At 36.2% G+C, this 15,791-nt stretch overlaps 2 protein-coding genes across 3 annotated transcripts; both read left to right on the forward strand.

Moving 5' to 3' along the window:
- The first annotated feature begins 3,638 nt into the window (after positions 1 to 3,638).
- LOC104216618 (low affinity inorganic phosphate transporter 1-like) lies at positions 3,639 to 5,458 on the forward strand. The gene has a single exon (XM_009766713.2). It carries the CDS (start codon positions 3,748 to 3,750, stop codon positions 5,323 to 5,325), a length of 1,578 nt encoding a protein of 525 aa, XP_009765015.1. The 5' UTR covers positions 3,639 to 3,747; the 3' UTR covers positions 5,326 to 5,458.
- Positions 5,459 to 12,271: 6,813 nt separating this feature from the next.
- Positions 12,272 to 14,987, forward strand: LOC138877165 (low affinity inorganic phosphate transporter 1-like). 2 transcript variants are annotated; one of them, XM_070156758.1, is made up of 2 exons: positions 12,272 to 12,351; positions 13,128 to 14,987. In XM_070156758.1, the coding sequence occupies exon 2, from the start codon at positions 13,166 to 13,168 to the stop codon at positions 14,735 to 14,737; it is 1,572 nt and encodes a 523-aa protein (XP_070012859.1). In that variant the 5' UTR covers positions 12,272 to 12,351; positions 13,128 to 13,165; the 3' UTR covers positions 14,738 to 14,987. The 2 variants fall into 2 exon arrangements, with proteins under 2 accessions (XP_070012859.1, XP_070012858.1); XM_070156757.1 differs by lacking the exon at positions 12,272 to 12,351 and adding an exon at positions 12,365 to 12,516.
- Positions 14,988 to 15,791: the final 804 nt, after the last annotated feature.

Here is a 15,791-nt window from a genome sequence, read left to right on the forward strand (position 1 = left end):
AGGTTCATAATTGTATAAAATCAGATAATCAAGTCGAATATGACAGTTGAGCGACCGTGCTAGAACCACGGAACTCGGGAATGCCTAACACCTTCTCCCGGGTTAACAGAATTCCTTATCCGGATTTCTGGTGCGCAAACTGTTAAACAGAGTCATTCTTTTCCTCGATTCGGGATTCAACCGGAGACTTGGGACACCACAAATCTCCCAAGTGGCGACTCTGAATCTTTAAATAAAAATCCCGTTTCGATTGTCCTTTAATTGGAAAAACTCTTTTTACGTCCCTTAGCGGGGGAGTAGGTAAAAAGGAGGTGTGACAAAAAGCAAAAGAGTTATTACAGTGCAGGATTGATCTTATCGAAACCATTCCTAGTTTGTCTTTATAGGAAGTAGATAAAGCAAATAAAGGTGGTTCACTCCAGAAGTGCTCGCCACACTCGGCAGCAGTATGTGAGTTAGAGTGCTCCCAAACTTCGCTATTGTGTGCGCCACTTGGTTTCCGACATGGTAGACATGTCTAACTTCTGGTTGGTTCAGAACTTCTAACATGAACCTACAATCATGTAGAAGATTAGCTTTAGTGTGAGAATTGTCATGTAGTAATTGTAGTAATACCTGGCTATCCGTTTCCACTATAAGTGGAATTCGATTTTTTGTGATCTTAAGTTCCAATCCTTTCAAAAGGGTGATGATTTCAGCTTGAACGGGGAATGCGGCCATTGTATGGTAAGAGAAACTACCAATCCATTGACCTCCGTAGTTTCTGATGATTCCGCCTGCTCCTTCCATAAACAGAGTTTTTTTGGTGTGCACCATCTATGTTTTTTCGAAGTTCTGATTTGTGAGACAGGTATATTCCATAGCATACATAAATATTTTCCCGGTATCAATGTGGTGGGAATCGTTATTGAAGAGGTTGTGGTTGCGGTTTAACCAAATATGCCAAATATACATGTCTCACATGACATAGTTTTAGTCGGCACTATGTTTAATTTTATTCGGCATAAAAAAAAATAACTTTTAAAATTTGTGGTATTAAATATATAATAATATATGTACAACTATATATAAAACTTGTGATTTTAAATATGTTATTACTTATTAGTGACTATAAAATTTTATGATTATGGGCTAAATAAGTTTAAAATTAAATTACTATATAATGATATCTCATTCTTTTTGTTTTTTAACAGATTACGAAATTAATGAGATGAACAGGAAAGTGGGCGGTAGTGACTTCTTATGGTATAAGACTCATGCATGATGTCGAACTACTCAAAATTGATTATATTGAAGATATAATTAAGTAAATAAATTAAAATATACTCTTTCTAACAACTTGAACTTTTAAATAAGATGATCATACACTTCAACATAATATTAAAGCAGACAAAGGTCCTAAGTTCGAGTCTCATTGCATCCATGTTGTACTTTTCATATATAAAAGGGCAGCCTGGTATACTAATCTCCCGCTATGTGCGGGATCCGGGGAAGGGCCGTACCACAAGGGTCTATTGTACGCAGCCTTACCCTACATTTACGATAGATGATGTTTCCACGGCTCGAGCTCGTGACCTCCTGGTCGCATATCAATAACTTTTCGTATATAGTGTTGAACAATTAACAAAATTTGAATTTTGATTCCGTTAGGTCAAATATTCATTTTTTCGACCTTTTTTTTTTGGTAATCCGCATATTATTACTCGTGTTCCCTCCATCTCATGTTATCAGTCGTGATTACTAAAAATAATCGTCTCAAATTATTTGTCATTTTAGAAGTTCAAGATAAAATTAATTATTTTTTTCTTTCTTACCCTTAGTAATAATTATACTTGAAGACTACAAAGACCTCAATTATGAATAACTTTGTTCAAATACCAATAAAGAAAGATTAAATATTAAGATATGAATAAGGATAAAGTAGTCAAAATTCCATCCTAATTAATTTTTCTTAAGGGACGTGTACAAGAAAATCATGACAGAAAATTTAAGACGGAGGGAGTAATACTTTGTGGGCTCCAATTAATCAATGTCAAATATAACTACGCCATCATGTAGTGTGACAATCTATCTCAACTAATATATGATAATATAGTACATGACTATAGAATATAATATTTTCACTTTAAAAGTTAAGAGACACAATGTAACACTAAATCATTCAAAAAAATAACAAACTCTCATTTTAAATCCATCTGCAGCAAACTTGAATAGCCTTTCCGATTTTCAAATAACAATGTACCGTGAAGAAGGCACAACTTAAATACAAAAGGAATACAATATATTTTATTAAGTGTAAAATGGAAAATTAAAAGTCTTTCGTTTTTTATCTTAAATTTTGTGTCCAGTCAATATATACTGTTATAAAAATCAAAATGGATGGGAAATTTAATGTTGTGTCGCTACTTGCAATTTACCTGAGATTGTGATATATATATATATTTCTATGTTTTCCCCCATAAGTATGTCAAAATCACTCTCTCCACATGCAAATGCTAGCTGTGCAAGTCAATGCAAAAATTTACATATTGTCAATTACTTAAATCGCTTTTCAAGCATCTGACTTTGATCATTAAATTAATATAATACTAATACTTGCCAAGAAAGAGATTGAACAGTTGGAAATATGATAATATAAGCCGTCTTTTTCCTTTTATTTTAATTTCCTACAGGTTATCTTTCATTAGAGAGATTATAAACCTCGGGTCAATTCGATGCACAAGGCATTCCGCGTTCACAAGATCCGGGGATGGTCCGCACCCTCAAGGGCGTGATGTAGACAACCTACGCTAATGCAATCATTAATGGCTGCTTACACGACTCGAACGCATGATCTATAGGTCACGCAGAGACAACTTTACCGTTGCTCCAGGGCTCTCCTTCAAATGGAATCTACAACCGTTTAGGAATAAGCAAACAAAACCAGCTAACACATGCAGTATATGAACATCCTTGAATCACTAAACCTAATTGTATAGTTTCTGTGAATTTTGGATAGGACAAATGTTACAAGAATCCAGGATTTAAACTCTATCGTCCAACTTTTATCTAAGTTCAACTCACTGTATTTTCAAAGTTATTGGGATCATATATATTATTTGTTATAATTTTGGTGAATTTTTACACATAAATGTATGTTATGCACTGAAAATACTGGGTTAACAGGAACCCGATACTTCACCGCTGCATCCATCCCTGTGTGTGCATGTATGTATCAGAAGAAGAAGAAAAAGACAGCATGGTGCACGAAGCATCCCGCATTCACGCAAGGTCCGGAGAAGGGCCGCACCCAGCCTACCCTAACGCAAGCAGCAGAACTGATTCCACGACTCAAACTCGTGACCTATAGGTCACACAGAGACAACTTTACCGTTACTTCAATGCTCCCCTTCATGTATCAGAAGACTTTGTCTAAAATAAAGATAATGGTGTGCATTTCAACAACTTGCCAGCTTATCTGCAGACAGCTTCAAAGACCAACTATATATTGCTAACACTTAAATGTTAGTAAAAAAAATTGCAAAGATAATTATGAATATTATGCATAACTTAAAACTAAGCAAGCTTGTTGACATGATATAAAGGTATATGCCCATAATATTCCAGGGATTATTCTGAAATAATATTAGTAAGACAACTCTTATAAGTAGTTAGCATTTTCCAATAAATCCATATATCTCTATTCCAACAAGTTCTCTGCTAAATTCAGAAGGTTCACTAAAATCTTCTGAAGAAGCAAGTTTAGCCATGGCTGTTGAAGATAATAATCTACAAGTGCTTAATGCACTTGATTTGGCCAAGACTCAACTCTACCATTTCACAGCAATTGTTATTGCTGGAATGGGATTTTTCACTGATGCCTATGATCTCTTCAGCATTTCACTTGTAACCAAATTACTTGGGCGTTTATACTACACCAAGTCGGATTTATTGAAGCCCGGAACACTCCCTCCAACCGTCTCAGCATCGGTCACGGGTGTCGCCTTGGTCGGCACCCTAGCCGGCCAGCTTTTCTTCGGCTGGCTCGGTGACAAGATGGGCCGAAAGACGGTCTATGGTATGACTTTGATTATCATGGTTTTGTGTTCCGTTGCATCAGGGCTCTCCTTTGGGAGTACTCCTAAGGGTGTTATGGCCACTCTCTGTTTCTTCAGGTTTTGGCTTGGATTTGGCATCGGTGGCGATTACCCTTTATCCGCCACGATTATGTCCGAATACGCAAACAAGAAAACCCGTGGCGCTTTTATTGCTGCTGTCTTCGCTATGCAAGGTTTTGGAATTTTGTTCAGTGGGATAATTGCACTTATTGTGTCAGCTGGATTTGATCATGCTTATAATGTCCCAAGTTTCCAAGAAAATGCAGCTCTTTCCACCGTGCCACAAGCCGACTACATTTGGCGTATAATTCTCATGTTCGGAGCATTACCAGCTTTCCTCACTTACTACTGGCGCATGAAGATGCCCGAAACAGCCCGATACACAGCTCTCGTGGCGAAAGACGCAAAAAGAGCCGCACAGGACATGGGGAGGGTACTACAAGTTGAAATTGATCCCGAGGATGCAAAAATCGAACAAATGTCTAGGGACGAAACCAATAAATTTGGTCTATTTTCTTGGGAATTCGTTCGTCGCCACGGGCTGCACCTATTCGGCACATGTTCCACATGGTTTTTGTTGGACATTGCTTTCTATAGCCAGAATCTTTTCCAGAAAGATGTGTTCAGTGCAGTTGGATGGATCCCAGCGGCCAAAACCATGAATGCCGTTCAAGAAGTTTACAAGATTGCAAGAGCACAAACCTTGATTGCACTACTTAGTACAGTGCCAGGGTACTGGTTCACCGTGGCGTTCATCGATATCGTTGGAAGGTTCGCGATCCAATTGATGGGATTCTTCTTCATGACTGTATTCATGTTCGCCATCGCCATTCCCTACGAACATTGGACAAAGAAGGACAACCATATTGGGTTCGTTGCAATGTACGCCCTCACATTCTTCTTCGCGAACTTTGGGCCAAATGCAACCACATTCGTGGTCCCGGCTGAGATTTTCCCGGCCAGACTTCGATCAACATGTCATGGTATTTCTGCAGCTGCAGGTAAAGCCGGAGCTATAGTAGGAGCGTACGGGTTCCTCTACGCTGCACAAAGTAAAGATCCAACAAAAACCGATGCAGGATACCCAGCGGGTATTGGCATAAAGAACTCGCTCCTTGCCCTAGGGGCCATTAATGCTCTAGGAATGGTTTGTACCTTCTGTGTGCCAGAGTCCAAAGGAAAATCCCTAGAGGAAGCATCACAGGAAACTATACCTGGAGAAAGTTGAGTTGTGATTCTATTGTGTGATTGATGCAGTCTTTTTGTGTTCTTTTTTTTCATTTCTTTTCTATTATATTCTTTGTATCTGTTGCTGTCTTTTTCTTTGTATTGTAATTGTAATTCTTGTTTGCTGATTTCTTTTGTGATTCTTTCAACAACGTGTGTATCATACTCTCAAACTGAACGCTAACATGTTTTTTTTTATATTTTAAATAAATTTTTAGTATTTGATTCACAGAGACGGATTTACGTGGAGGGGTGGGGTACATGCACCCATGCTCTCGTCCCTGGGCTATGTATAAAATACTAATTTTTTCAATTATGTGGTTAAATATATCTGTGGTCACTCATGCTCAAGTGATTGGTTTGATGCATTGGTGACTAAGTGCCCCCTCTTATCTCCTTTTTGTCCTCAAGGTCAGGGGTTCGATCCTCATACAATTCTTTTTGATTAATTCCTTTTATAATTAATTACAATAAATAAATTTCCAATTTCTCACACCCTTTTCAATTAATAGCATATCCCTACGCCTTTCTTTCTTTTCAATTAACAAACAAATACATTTTTTTTACTTGTTTTTTTTAAAAAAAAAAATCCTTTTTGTCTACGTCTTTTTTATTTTTTTCTCCTAATCATTCTTTTGAATACAAACACTTTGAAATCCCTAAAAGCAAAGTACTCATGACTCGTCTCTCTCGGCTCTGAGGCTCTCAATGGATTCAAAGCAGGAAAACCCCTGCTCAATATTAAGCGTCGCTTTTAAAAACTTTTTTGAATGATTGTTTAATCTGCTATATAGAGCGTGAGATATTTAAAACTGTAAGTAATGATGTTATTATTGACTGTTTTCAATAAAAACTCGTCGAGGACAATTGTAAAGTGAATGATATTTTTTTCGAATATAGTATTAATATAGTTTGCTTGTCAACTTGCCACCATCATAAAATTTTATATAATGGAACCAAACATCTATCTTAAAGTAGTTTGCTCGTCAACTTGCCACCATCATAAAATTTTATATAATGGAACCAAAATATCTATTTTAAAGATAATAGTGCACCCATAATATTAAAATCCTGAATACGCTTCTGTTGATTCATCTCTAGCAAAAAGTTGAAGTTGAGACTTACGAAAAAATGGTATTGATGTTTTTACAACTTTTCTTACGTTTTCTTTAATTTGGAAATTATTTGAGGTATATAATTTTTGAAAGGCAAAACAGATAGACAAACAATCAAACTTGGTCCCAACTATTAGTTTGACACTTAAAGGGCTGACATGGCAAACTGAGTGTTTCTCACTCAAATTTGAACGCGTGAAACCCCTAAAAATTATGTTTTTCCTTTTTGTGTTTTCCCAAGAGAGGTTGTTCTAATGGTAAGCAACCTCCACTTTCAATCAAGAGCTTGTGAGTTCGAATCTCCTCAAGAGCAAGGTGAGAAGTTCTTGGAGGGAAGGATGTCGGGGGTCTATTTGGAAACAGCCTCTCTACCCCAGGGTAGGGGTAAAGTCTGCGTACACACTACCCTTCCCAAACTCCACTAAATAGGATTATACTGGATTGTTGTTGTTTGTTTGTTGTTTTTCCAACTGCCCCCCCCCCCACACACACACAAAACCAATCAGCCGCTGCTTCTTCAATTCTTGCCTGAGTCCTTATTTGCTTCCGTAGCATTCAATTCTTCATTTCCCTACTTGTGTCATGTTGTAGTTTCTACTTGATCATTGGTTAAGTGGAAGTGTCATACTAATAATTAGGGGTGGCAAAATAGTTCAAAGAAAACAGTTAATCGCCTATATTATTCATTAAAAAATGGGTTGCATAATGAACTATTTAAAAACGGGTCAAATATGGATAAGAACTATATTATCCATTTAGAAAATGGTTAACCAATGTGTCTAACTTTTACATTTGTAAAGCCTCAAATTGGGGGTTCCTCAAGTTAAGGAGACTAAGAAATCTCCCAAAAGTGATCATATGTAAGAAGTTATGGATAATATGGTTATCCATATTATCCTTCGGTTAACCCGTTTTTTATCCGTATTAAAAATGGGTCGGGTCGGATAATTTACCCGTTTTTTCATTACCCGTTTTCAACCCGAACCATATCCGACCCGACCCACCTGTTTGCCACTCCTACTAATAGCTGAGGCTAAGTTTAAGTGTCAACGATATACAATAACTCCCCCGAACACAACTTACAACTTCTATCATAATGTTCTCTCCAAGGAACAGCCCTGCCCTTCACCGACCCTAACTTTGTGTGTATATTTTGCTAGGTCTGTCAAGTGTCAAGTTTGGGAGAAATTCAAAAATAGCCAGATTTATAAGTGATTATTCAAAAATAGGCATAGTTTCAAAAGTAATCGAAATTTAGCCACTTTTCATATAAAGATAAATCGAAACGAAAACACTGTTCAAAATCCGGAAAATACTCCAGCATAATATACTGGAGTTCTAGCATAAGTATACTAGAACTCCAGTATATTATAATGGTTCCAATATAAGTATGCTGGAACTCCAGCATATCATGCCGGAGTTCCAATATAATATGTTGGAAGTTCATACACAGGTGCTCCAATCTCCAGTATATTATGTTGGAACTTTCCGCGTGTTGGAGTTCCAGCATAATATGATGGAAGTTCATACACAGGTGCACCGATCTCCAGTATATTATGTTGGACCGGTCCCTATTACAGCAAAATAGTGGCTATTTTTCAATGATTTTGCAAACGCTGGCTATTTTTGAATGACCAGTCCGAAAACTGGCTAGCCCGTGCTATTTAACGTCAAATTTGGCCCAAGCCCAAATGACCCGCGCAACCCCCCCTTCCCCCCCCCCAAAGGTTGGACTGGTTATTGACCCACTCATTTATTGAACCCAACTCATCTCAACCTATTTAAAGTTGGGTTAATTTTTAGCCCAAATTGATCCATGAATAACTTTGCTAAAATATCTTAGAAATATTTGTTTTTGTTTGATATGTTACATATGATTATAACAAAAGAAAAAGTCTTATTTAGTAATTATATAATTCATAAGAAAATAACACATATTTAAGTAAAACTTGGTAAGAGTTGGGCTATGACCCAAATTTTAGCACATCTTGACCAACTCATCTCAGTCTAAGTAACATCAGGGCGGGTCATTGGGCTATGACATAAATTTTATCTCATCTTGATCCAACCCATCTCAACCCAAATAACTTTTAGGCGGGTCAATGACCCGCTCATTTTGACCCGCCCAAAATCAGCCCAACCCACTCATTTGACACCCTGTAATTTCAAAATGTCAACCATAGATGATGGTGCAATTAAAAATTAACGTAAGATATTCTAATAGAACCAACGTTTCTTGCACTCACGTCATATACTTCAAGTGATACTGATGTATGTTATAGATAGCTGACTTTTGTTTGTCTCTATTTTATTTTTGAATGAGAAGATAACTTACAAAATTGGTTCACCTTTTCATATAGAGTATATAAAAAATTTTGCACATATAAAAAACTTTGAATATATATCTCCCTTTATTTGGTTAGTGAATAAAAATGGAAGGGAAATAAAGAAGAGAAAATGTTCTTTTCAAAAAGCCGTACGAGCTTAAGTGGAAAGCATTAGCTGATTTGTTTAAAAATAGATTTGCTTTAGTCTCTAAAATAATTAGGAACAACTAATCTTTTTTTTTTTGGATTTGTTAAAATATTGTACTCCTTCCGTATCACTACATAAGGCTAGGCATATATTGGGTATAACCGATAGCCCGAACCAATAAAATATTCTTGGGTTATTAATATCGGGTTATTGAGTAAATAGTTTGATAACAGTTTAATGTTATTTGACTATTGGGTTATCGGTTCGGGTTTCAATTTGTTCAGTTTTATTAACGTTTAACCGATAACCCAATAAGCTTTAACAAAATTATAATTTTACCCGCTAAGTATATAAAGTCACCTTATGGCTTCATTCTCTCAATTCTCTCGCAGTTACTCTTCATCTTCATACCTTAATCCTTAGAGTAAGTTTTAAAATTTCTTGAATTTCTCATCTTAATTTTTCAGTTAAGATTTTTTGTTTTAAACTTTAAAGAATTAATTGTTCATATTTTAGTTTTTCTATTTGTTTCTTTTATTGCACTGATTCTTTAGTATTAACAAGATTAGGATTTTATCATTTTTCAATTATGCCCTCCGCAGTGAGATAGTTAGTAAGATTAGATTATTGAATTTCTTATTCCTTACTTCTACTAACTTATAACTTTGAAAATTAAAATCATTCATTGGGATTTTTAAATGCAAAGAAAGTTTTCTTTTTTAAAGTTGAACTTTAATCCCTCTTTTCTTAAGAACAAAAATTCAGTTCCTTTCTCTTAACAGTATAATCACGATTTCTATAATAAAAACATACAAATTTTGGATATTCTTTATTCTTATCGGTAAACCGATAAGGATCGATAACTGACTAACCAATATCCGATAACCGATATGTTATTGGTTTGGTTATCGTTTTAGCTTATAAACCGATAATCGATATGCCCAACTATAAACTTCATACTCAGTCTAAGAAAGAAAGATTTAAAATGAAAGGTTATTTTCTAACTTTTCATTTTATTATTTTTGAATTTTTTGATTTTTTTTTTTTTTTAGGAAAGCTTGAGCTTTTGGTCAAACATGTTTGTTGTTCCAGATCCCATCCACTTCTACTAGCTCCAGTACCGTGCAGCCTTTTATTCATGGTTCATACACTTAGTCAGAAGAAATAATTCAATGGAGTTCATGGATTTACCTAGATCAGTTTATGCGCTAATCCATAAAGGATTTTCATGCGCTAATCAAATATTTATAAGTATTTAGTGAATTTCTAACGATATACATAGGGTTTGGCAAAGATTACCGAATTCACGAGAACTCTTAGCCGACCCTCTAGATCCGTCCCTCGAAAGAGAAAGAGTTCTGGTAACGATCCGTCGCGCTTCAATCAGAAAAAGAAAACTATGGATCATCATCCATGACACTTCTATGTAAACATGTAGAGAAAGGAGAAGATATCGAAAATATCAAGAAAGGAGAAAATATTGATCAAAGGAAATACTCTTATCAAGAAAGAAGCTAACACAAAGTAGATGTCCGAAATTGAGAGATACAGTCAAACATCTCTATAACAACATCCTTATATAACAGCTATTCATTATAAAAGACAAGTTTCTATCTAAACCGATTTTTATATTATATTATAATATACACCATTTATGACAACACTTCATTATAGCAGCCAAAAAATATCGGAACAAATGAGGCTGTTATAGAAAGATTTGACTGTATTCTCAACGTCACTCTCTCGACATGCAATGGCTAGCTGCGCACGCCAATGCAAATATTTACATATTGTTAATTACCCCAATTGCTTCACGTATCTGACTTTGGTTATAAATTATAAAATACATGCAAAGAAAGAGATTGAACAGTTGGAAATAAGATAAAATAATATAAGTCGTCTATCCTGGTAATCTTAATCAAAGAAGTAAACGATGCCTTGTTGCAAGTGAACTCAAGGCCATTGTCCATTGTAGAAGAAATATCGAAGTATTTACGAATGTAAAGGCACAAATCTTGTGAATCGTTTGTAATTTATATGCCAGCGCTTTCAAGTATGCTAACGTTGGTCTAACTCAACCCCAAAAGTTAGTTTTAGAAGCGAAGATTGTCCAAGACCATATATATATATATATATGGGTCCCACAATCGATCCGCGGGACTTTTAACACCGGCATCCGGACGCTTAGAACTGGACCTCTGGAGCATGGACTATATTAAGAAATAGACTTTAGACCTAACTGAATACATAAGCTAACTTTTGAAGTGAGGTTGTACAAAATTATATAACGAGACGAATTATCCATCTCAAAACCGACATGAGACTTCGAACAAAGTAAACTTTAGCAAGAGAAAGAGATGTGTTAGAGTTTGTAATATTGGAGTAAAATAATAGTATATTCTCAGGTACCATGAGGTAAAATAGATTTACTTAAAGAATTAATTTTCAAGTACCTTGAGTAAAATATGATTTCAAGAATTATTTTGAGGTATGCGAGTGAAATAATTGGTAGCAGGCTTAGCTTGTTGTATTCCCAGAAGAGCATTGTGACCATTAGACAATAACCCCATAGACAGACAATCACTCTTTTGAGACCGTAATCGGGAAAAAATAAAAAATAGACATATTTACAATTGGTAATTGAAAAACAGCCACAGTTTCAAAACTAAATCGAAATTTAGCCATTTTTTCATGTAAAGATAAAATCTGAACAAAAACATACTTAAAACCCCGGAAATATTCCAGCGTAATATGCTGGAGTTCGAATTTTTTTACATATGAGCTTCCAGTTTAATGTGCTGGAATTCCATAATATGCTGGAGTTCAATATAATATGCGGGAAGCTTATATGCAGGAGCTTCATAATTCCGCATATTATGCTGGAACTTTCCATGTGTTGGAGTTACAACATAATATGTTAGAAGTTTATACGCACGAACTCCATAATCCCGCATATTATGCTGGAACTTTCCGTGTTTCAGCAAAATAATGACTATTTTTCAATGACTTGGCAAACGCTGGCTATTTTTCGATTATTAGTCCGAAAACTGGTTAGCCCGTGATATTTTCACACAGTAATCGTATCACGCTCAAGCCTTCTTCTTCATCTTTCTTCTATTTCTATATTCTTGTCTCTTTTCCGCCTCTCTATCAGAAATTTTCTAACAATATAAAAAACAGAACATGAAATGAAAAAGGTACTGAAGAAGAAAATAAGTCGGCTGAAATTTGGTTGACTTCATATATACAATATCAGAAGACTATGTCTAATATAAAGATAATGGTGTGCATCAATTTCAGATGATAATTAACAACTTGACAGCTTATCACAGACAGCTTCAAACACCATTACCTATACTTAAATGAGAAAAATGCAAATTTAGTTATGACTATCAATCCATAACTTAAAGTAGTAAGCTTGTTGACATGATACAAAGGTATATGCTCATTATATTCTGGAGATGATTCTGTTTTATCAGAAATAGTATTAGTGAAATAACTCTTATAAATAGTTGGTATTTACCAAAGCTTAATCATCAATTCATATCTCTATTCTATCAGTTTTCTCCTAAATTCAGAAGGTGTACAATCTTCTGAAGAAGGTAATTTCCAATCAAAGAAACTTAAGTAATTTTGCATTTTTTATTTGGCATTAGGATTTTCTTGTTACTTTTCTTTACTTTTTTTCCTAATTATCACATGCAATATACAATCGCCCTACTAGGTTCACGTGAATTCGTAATCAAGCCTCTAGATTGCCCCTGCATTTCAATACTCTGCATCCTTATTATTACAAATTAAGCTGTAAAAATTGAGTCGTGGAAACAGACACTTGCAGAAATATAGGGTAAGGTTGCGTATATAGACCCTAGTGGTCCAGCCCTTCCCTGGATCCCGTACATAACAGGAGCTTAGTGCACGGAGCTGCCCTTTAAGCTGTAAAAATTGACTATGCAAGTCTGTAATAATTTTACCATGCATTTGGTTTCACTTGTTTCTGTTATTTAAGTGTTGCTATTTTCATTGATAACTTCAAAAGACACATAGTAGTAGCTAAATCAACTTTGAATCCGAGTATTATTTTTCTACCTAAAATTCATTGACTCAAAAGAAAGTTGCAGTAAGTGTGATGTTTGAAGTCCAAAAGACAAAGAAATTCTTCTTTTTATGGTTAATTCAATTTATTGAATTAATGTTGTGTCTTAAAATGCAGATAATCTTGAACGGTTGGAACAAGAAGCAATTTTAGCAATGTCTGCAGATAACAATCTACAAGTGCTTAATGCTCTTGATGTGGCCAAGACTCAACTCTACCATTTCACCACAATTGTTATTGCTGGAATGGGATTTTTTACTGATGCCTATGATCTCTTCAGCATTTCACTTGTAACCAAATTACTTGGGCGTTTATACTACACCAAGTCGGATTTATTGAAGCCCGGAACACTCCCTCCAACCGTCTCAGCATCGGTCACGGGTGTCGCCTTGGTCGGCACCCTAGCCGGCCAGCTTTTCTTCGGCTGGCTCGGTGACAAGATGGGCCGAAAGACGGTCTATGGTATGACTTTGATTATCATGGTTTTGTGTTCCGTTGCATCGGGGCTCTCCTTTGGGAGTACTCCTAAGGGTGTTATGGCCACTCTCTGTTTCTTCAGGTTTTGGCTTGGATTTGGCATCGGTGGCGATTACCCTTTATCCGCCACGATTATGTCCGAATACGCAAACAAAAAAACCCGTGGCGCCTTCATTGCTGCTGTCTTCGCTATGCAAGGTTTTGGAATTTTGTTCAGTGGGATAATTGCACTTATTGTGTCAGCTGGATTTGATCATGCTTATAATGTCCCAAGTTTCCAAGAAAATGCAGCTCTTTCCACCGTGCCACAAGCCGACTACATTTGGCGTATAATTCTCATGTTCGGAGCATTACCAGCTTTCCTCACTTACTACTGGCGCATGAAGATGCCCGAAACAGCCCGATACACAGCTCTCGTGGCGAAAGACGCAAAAAGAGCCGCACAGGACATGGGGAGGGTACTACAAGTTGAAATTGATCCCGAGGATGCAAAAATCGAACAAATGTCTAGGGACGAAACCAATAAATTTGGTCTATTTTCTTGGGAATTCGTTCGTCGCCACGGGTTGCACCTATTCGGCACATGTTCCACATGGTTTTTGTTGGACATTGCTTTCTATAGCCAGAATCTTTTCCAGAAAGATGTGTTCAGTGCAGTTGGATGGATCCCAGCGGCCAAAACCATGAATGCCGTTCAAGAAGTTTACAAGATTGCAAGAGCACAAACCTTGATTGCACTACTTAGTACAGTGCCAGGGTACTGGTTCACCGTGGCGTTCATCGATATCGTTGGAAGGTTCGCGATCCAATTGATGGGATTCTTCTTCATGACTGTATTCATGTTCGCCATCGCCATTCCCTACGAACATTGGACAAAGAAGGACAACCATATTGGGTTCGTTGCAATGTACGCCCTCACATTCTTCTTCGCGAACTTTGGGCCAAATGCAACCACATTCGTGGTCCCGGCTGAGATTTTCCCGGCCAGACTTCGATCAACATGTCATGGTATTTCTGCAGCTGCAGGTAAAGCCGGAGCTATAGTAGGAGCGTACGGGTTCCTCTACGCTGCACAAAGTAAAGATCCAACAAAAACCGATGCAGGATACCCAGCGGGTATTGGCATAAAGAACTCGCTCCTTGCCCTAGGGGCCATTAATGCTCTGGGAATGGTTTGTACCTTCTGTGTGCCAGAGTCCAAAGGAAAATCTCTGGAGGAAGCATCACAGGAAACTATAACTGAAGAATGAACAGGGAATGAATAGCCTCAAATGGATTTTGGAGGTTGACTTTGTGATTCTAAAGCAGTTTTTATTCTCCTTTATTTTCTATGTATTTGTTGAATTAATTTCCTTTTTCTTTATATTGTCTAAGCTTGTTTGCTGTAAGTTTCAAAATTATTTATTTTTCGACCAAGTGTGTAATTATAATTATTTCACTTCATTGTGAGGTGAAAAAGGTTTTGCTTTTTATTCATATTACAGATTTGTTTTTAACTGAGTGATAATGACTTGACCTTTCTTTTTAGATTTGACCTTTTACTATTGCGTGTTGTATAATTTTATTTGGAATACCTCATCTTTCTTTCACTTTTTTTTCCTTATGTTCCTAAATTTTGTCGACTTATAGGATATATTACCATTTGTAGAGTAGAAATAGAAAATTCAACAGAAGCTACCTATCACGGTAACTTAAACTTTAGGGCGTCCACAGGAGTTTTTATCACGAAGATAGATTTTGTGATCCCTTTTTGTATAACCTAAAGAAGCTTTTTGCCCAACTTGATGAACAGCATAGTCAAAAGAAGATTTAGGACATGTTCCCGATTCATCCATTAAATCAATTTCATATGCTTGAGAAAGCTTAATATTTCTTTGCGATGGTAACATGTGAATTAGAGATGAAGGAACGAGAGCATTCTTGTGCTTCTCTTCAAATGAAATGACGGAAAACTTCCCGTTTGATTGACGACTTACGACCATGTGAGCTAAACAACCCATCCTAGTTTCCTTTCTAGGTTTCTTGACCATCTCGCTTGTCTATTCCACTATAACCTTCTTTATAACATGTAAACTTTCTTGAACTCACATATCTATGGACTTTACTTTTGTTAGCATATTCCTAAATAACATTAAACCCAATTGTAGCAGCATATTCATTGTAATATTCATATCCACACTCATCTGAATCAAATTCCATCCCAAATTTTATTCGCTCAAATGAACGAGAAACATCCATATGTTCATTTTGAGACGGTATCTTGATAAATAAACCATTAAAAAGGAGAACATTAAATACATGTCA

The sequence above is a fragment of the Nicotiana sylvestris genome, chromosome 9 (assembly GCF_000393655.2).
Source record: "Nicotiana sylvestris chromosome 9, ASM39365v2, whole genome shotgun sequence".
Taxonomy (NCBI): Eukaryota; Viridiplantae; Streptophyta; class Magnoliopsida; order Solanales; family Solanaceae; genus Nicotiana; species Nicotiana sylvestris.

What these genes read in the sequence shown, in the direction of transcription:
- LOC138877165 (XM_070156758.1), top strand. Translation starts at nt 13,166, where the DNA reads ATGTCTGCAGATAACAATCTACAAGTGCTTAATGCTCTTGATGTGGCC.
- LOC104216618 (XM_009766713.2), top strand. Translation starts at nt 3,748, where the DNA reads ATGGCTGTTGAAGATAATAATCTACAAGTGCTTAATGCACTTGATTTG.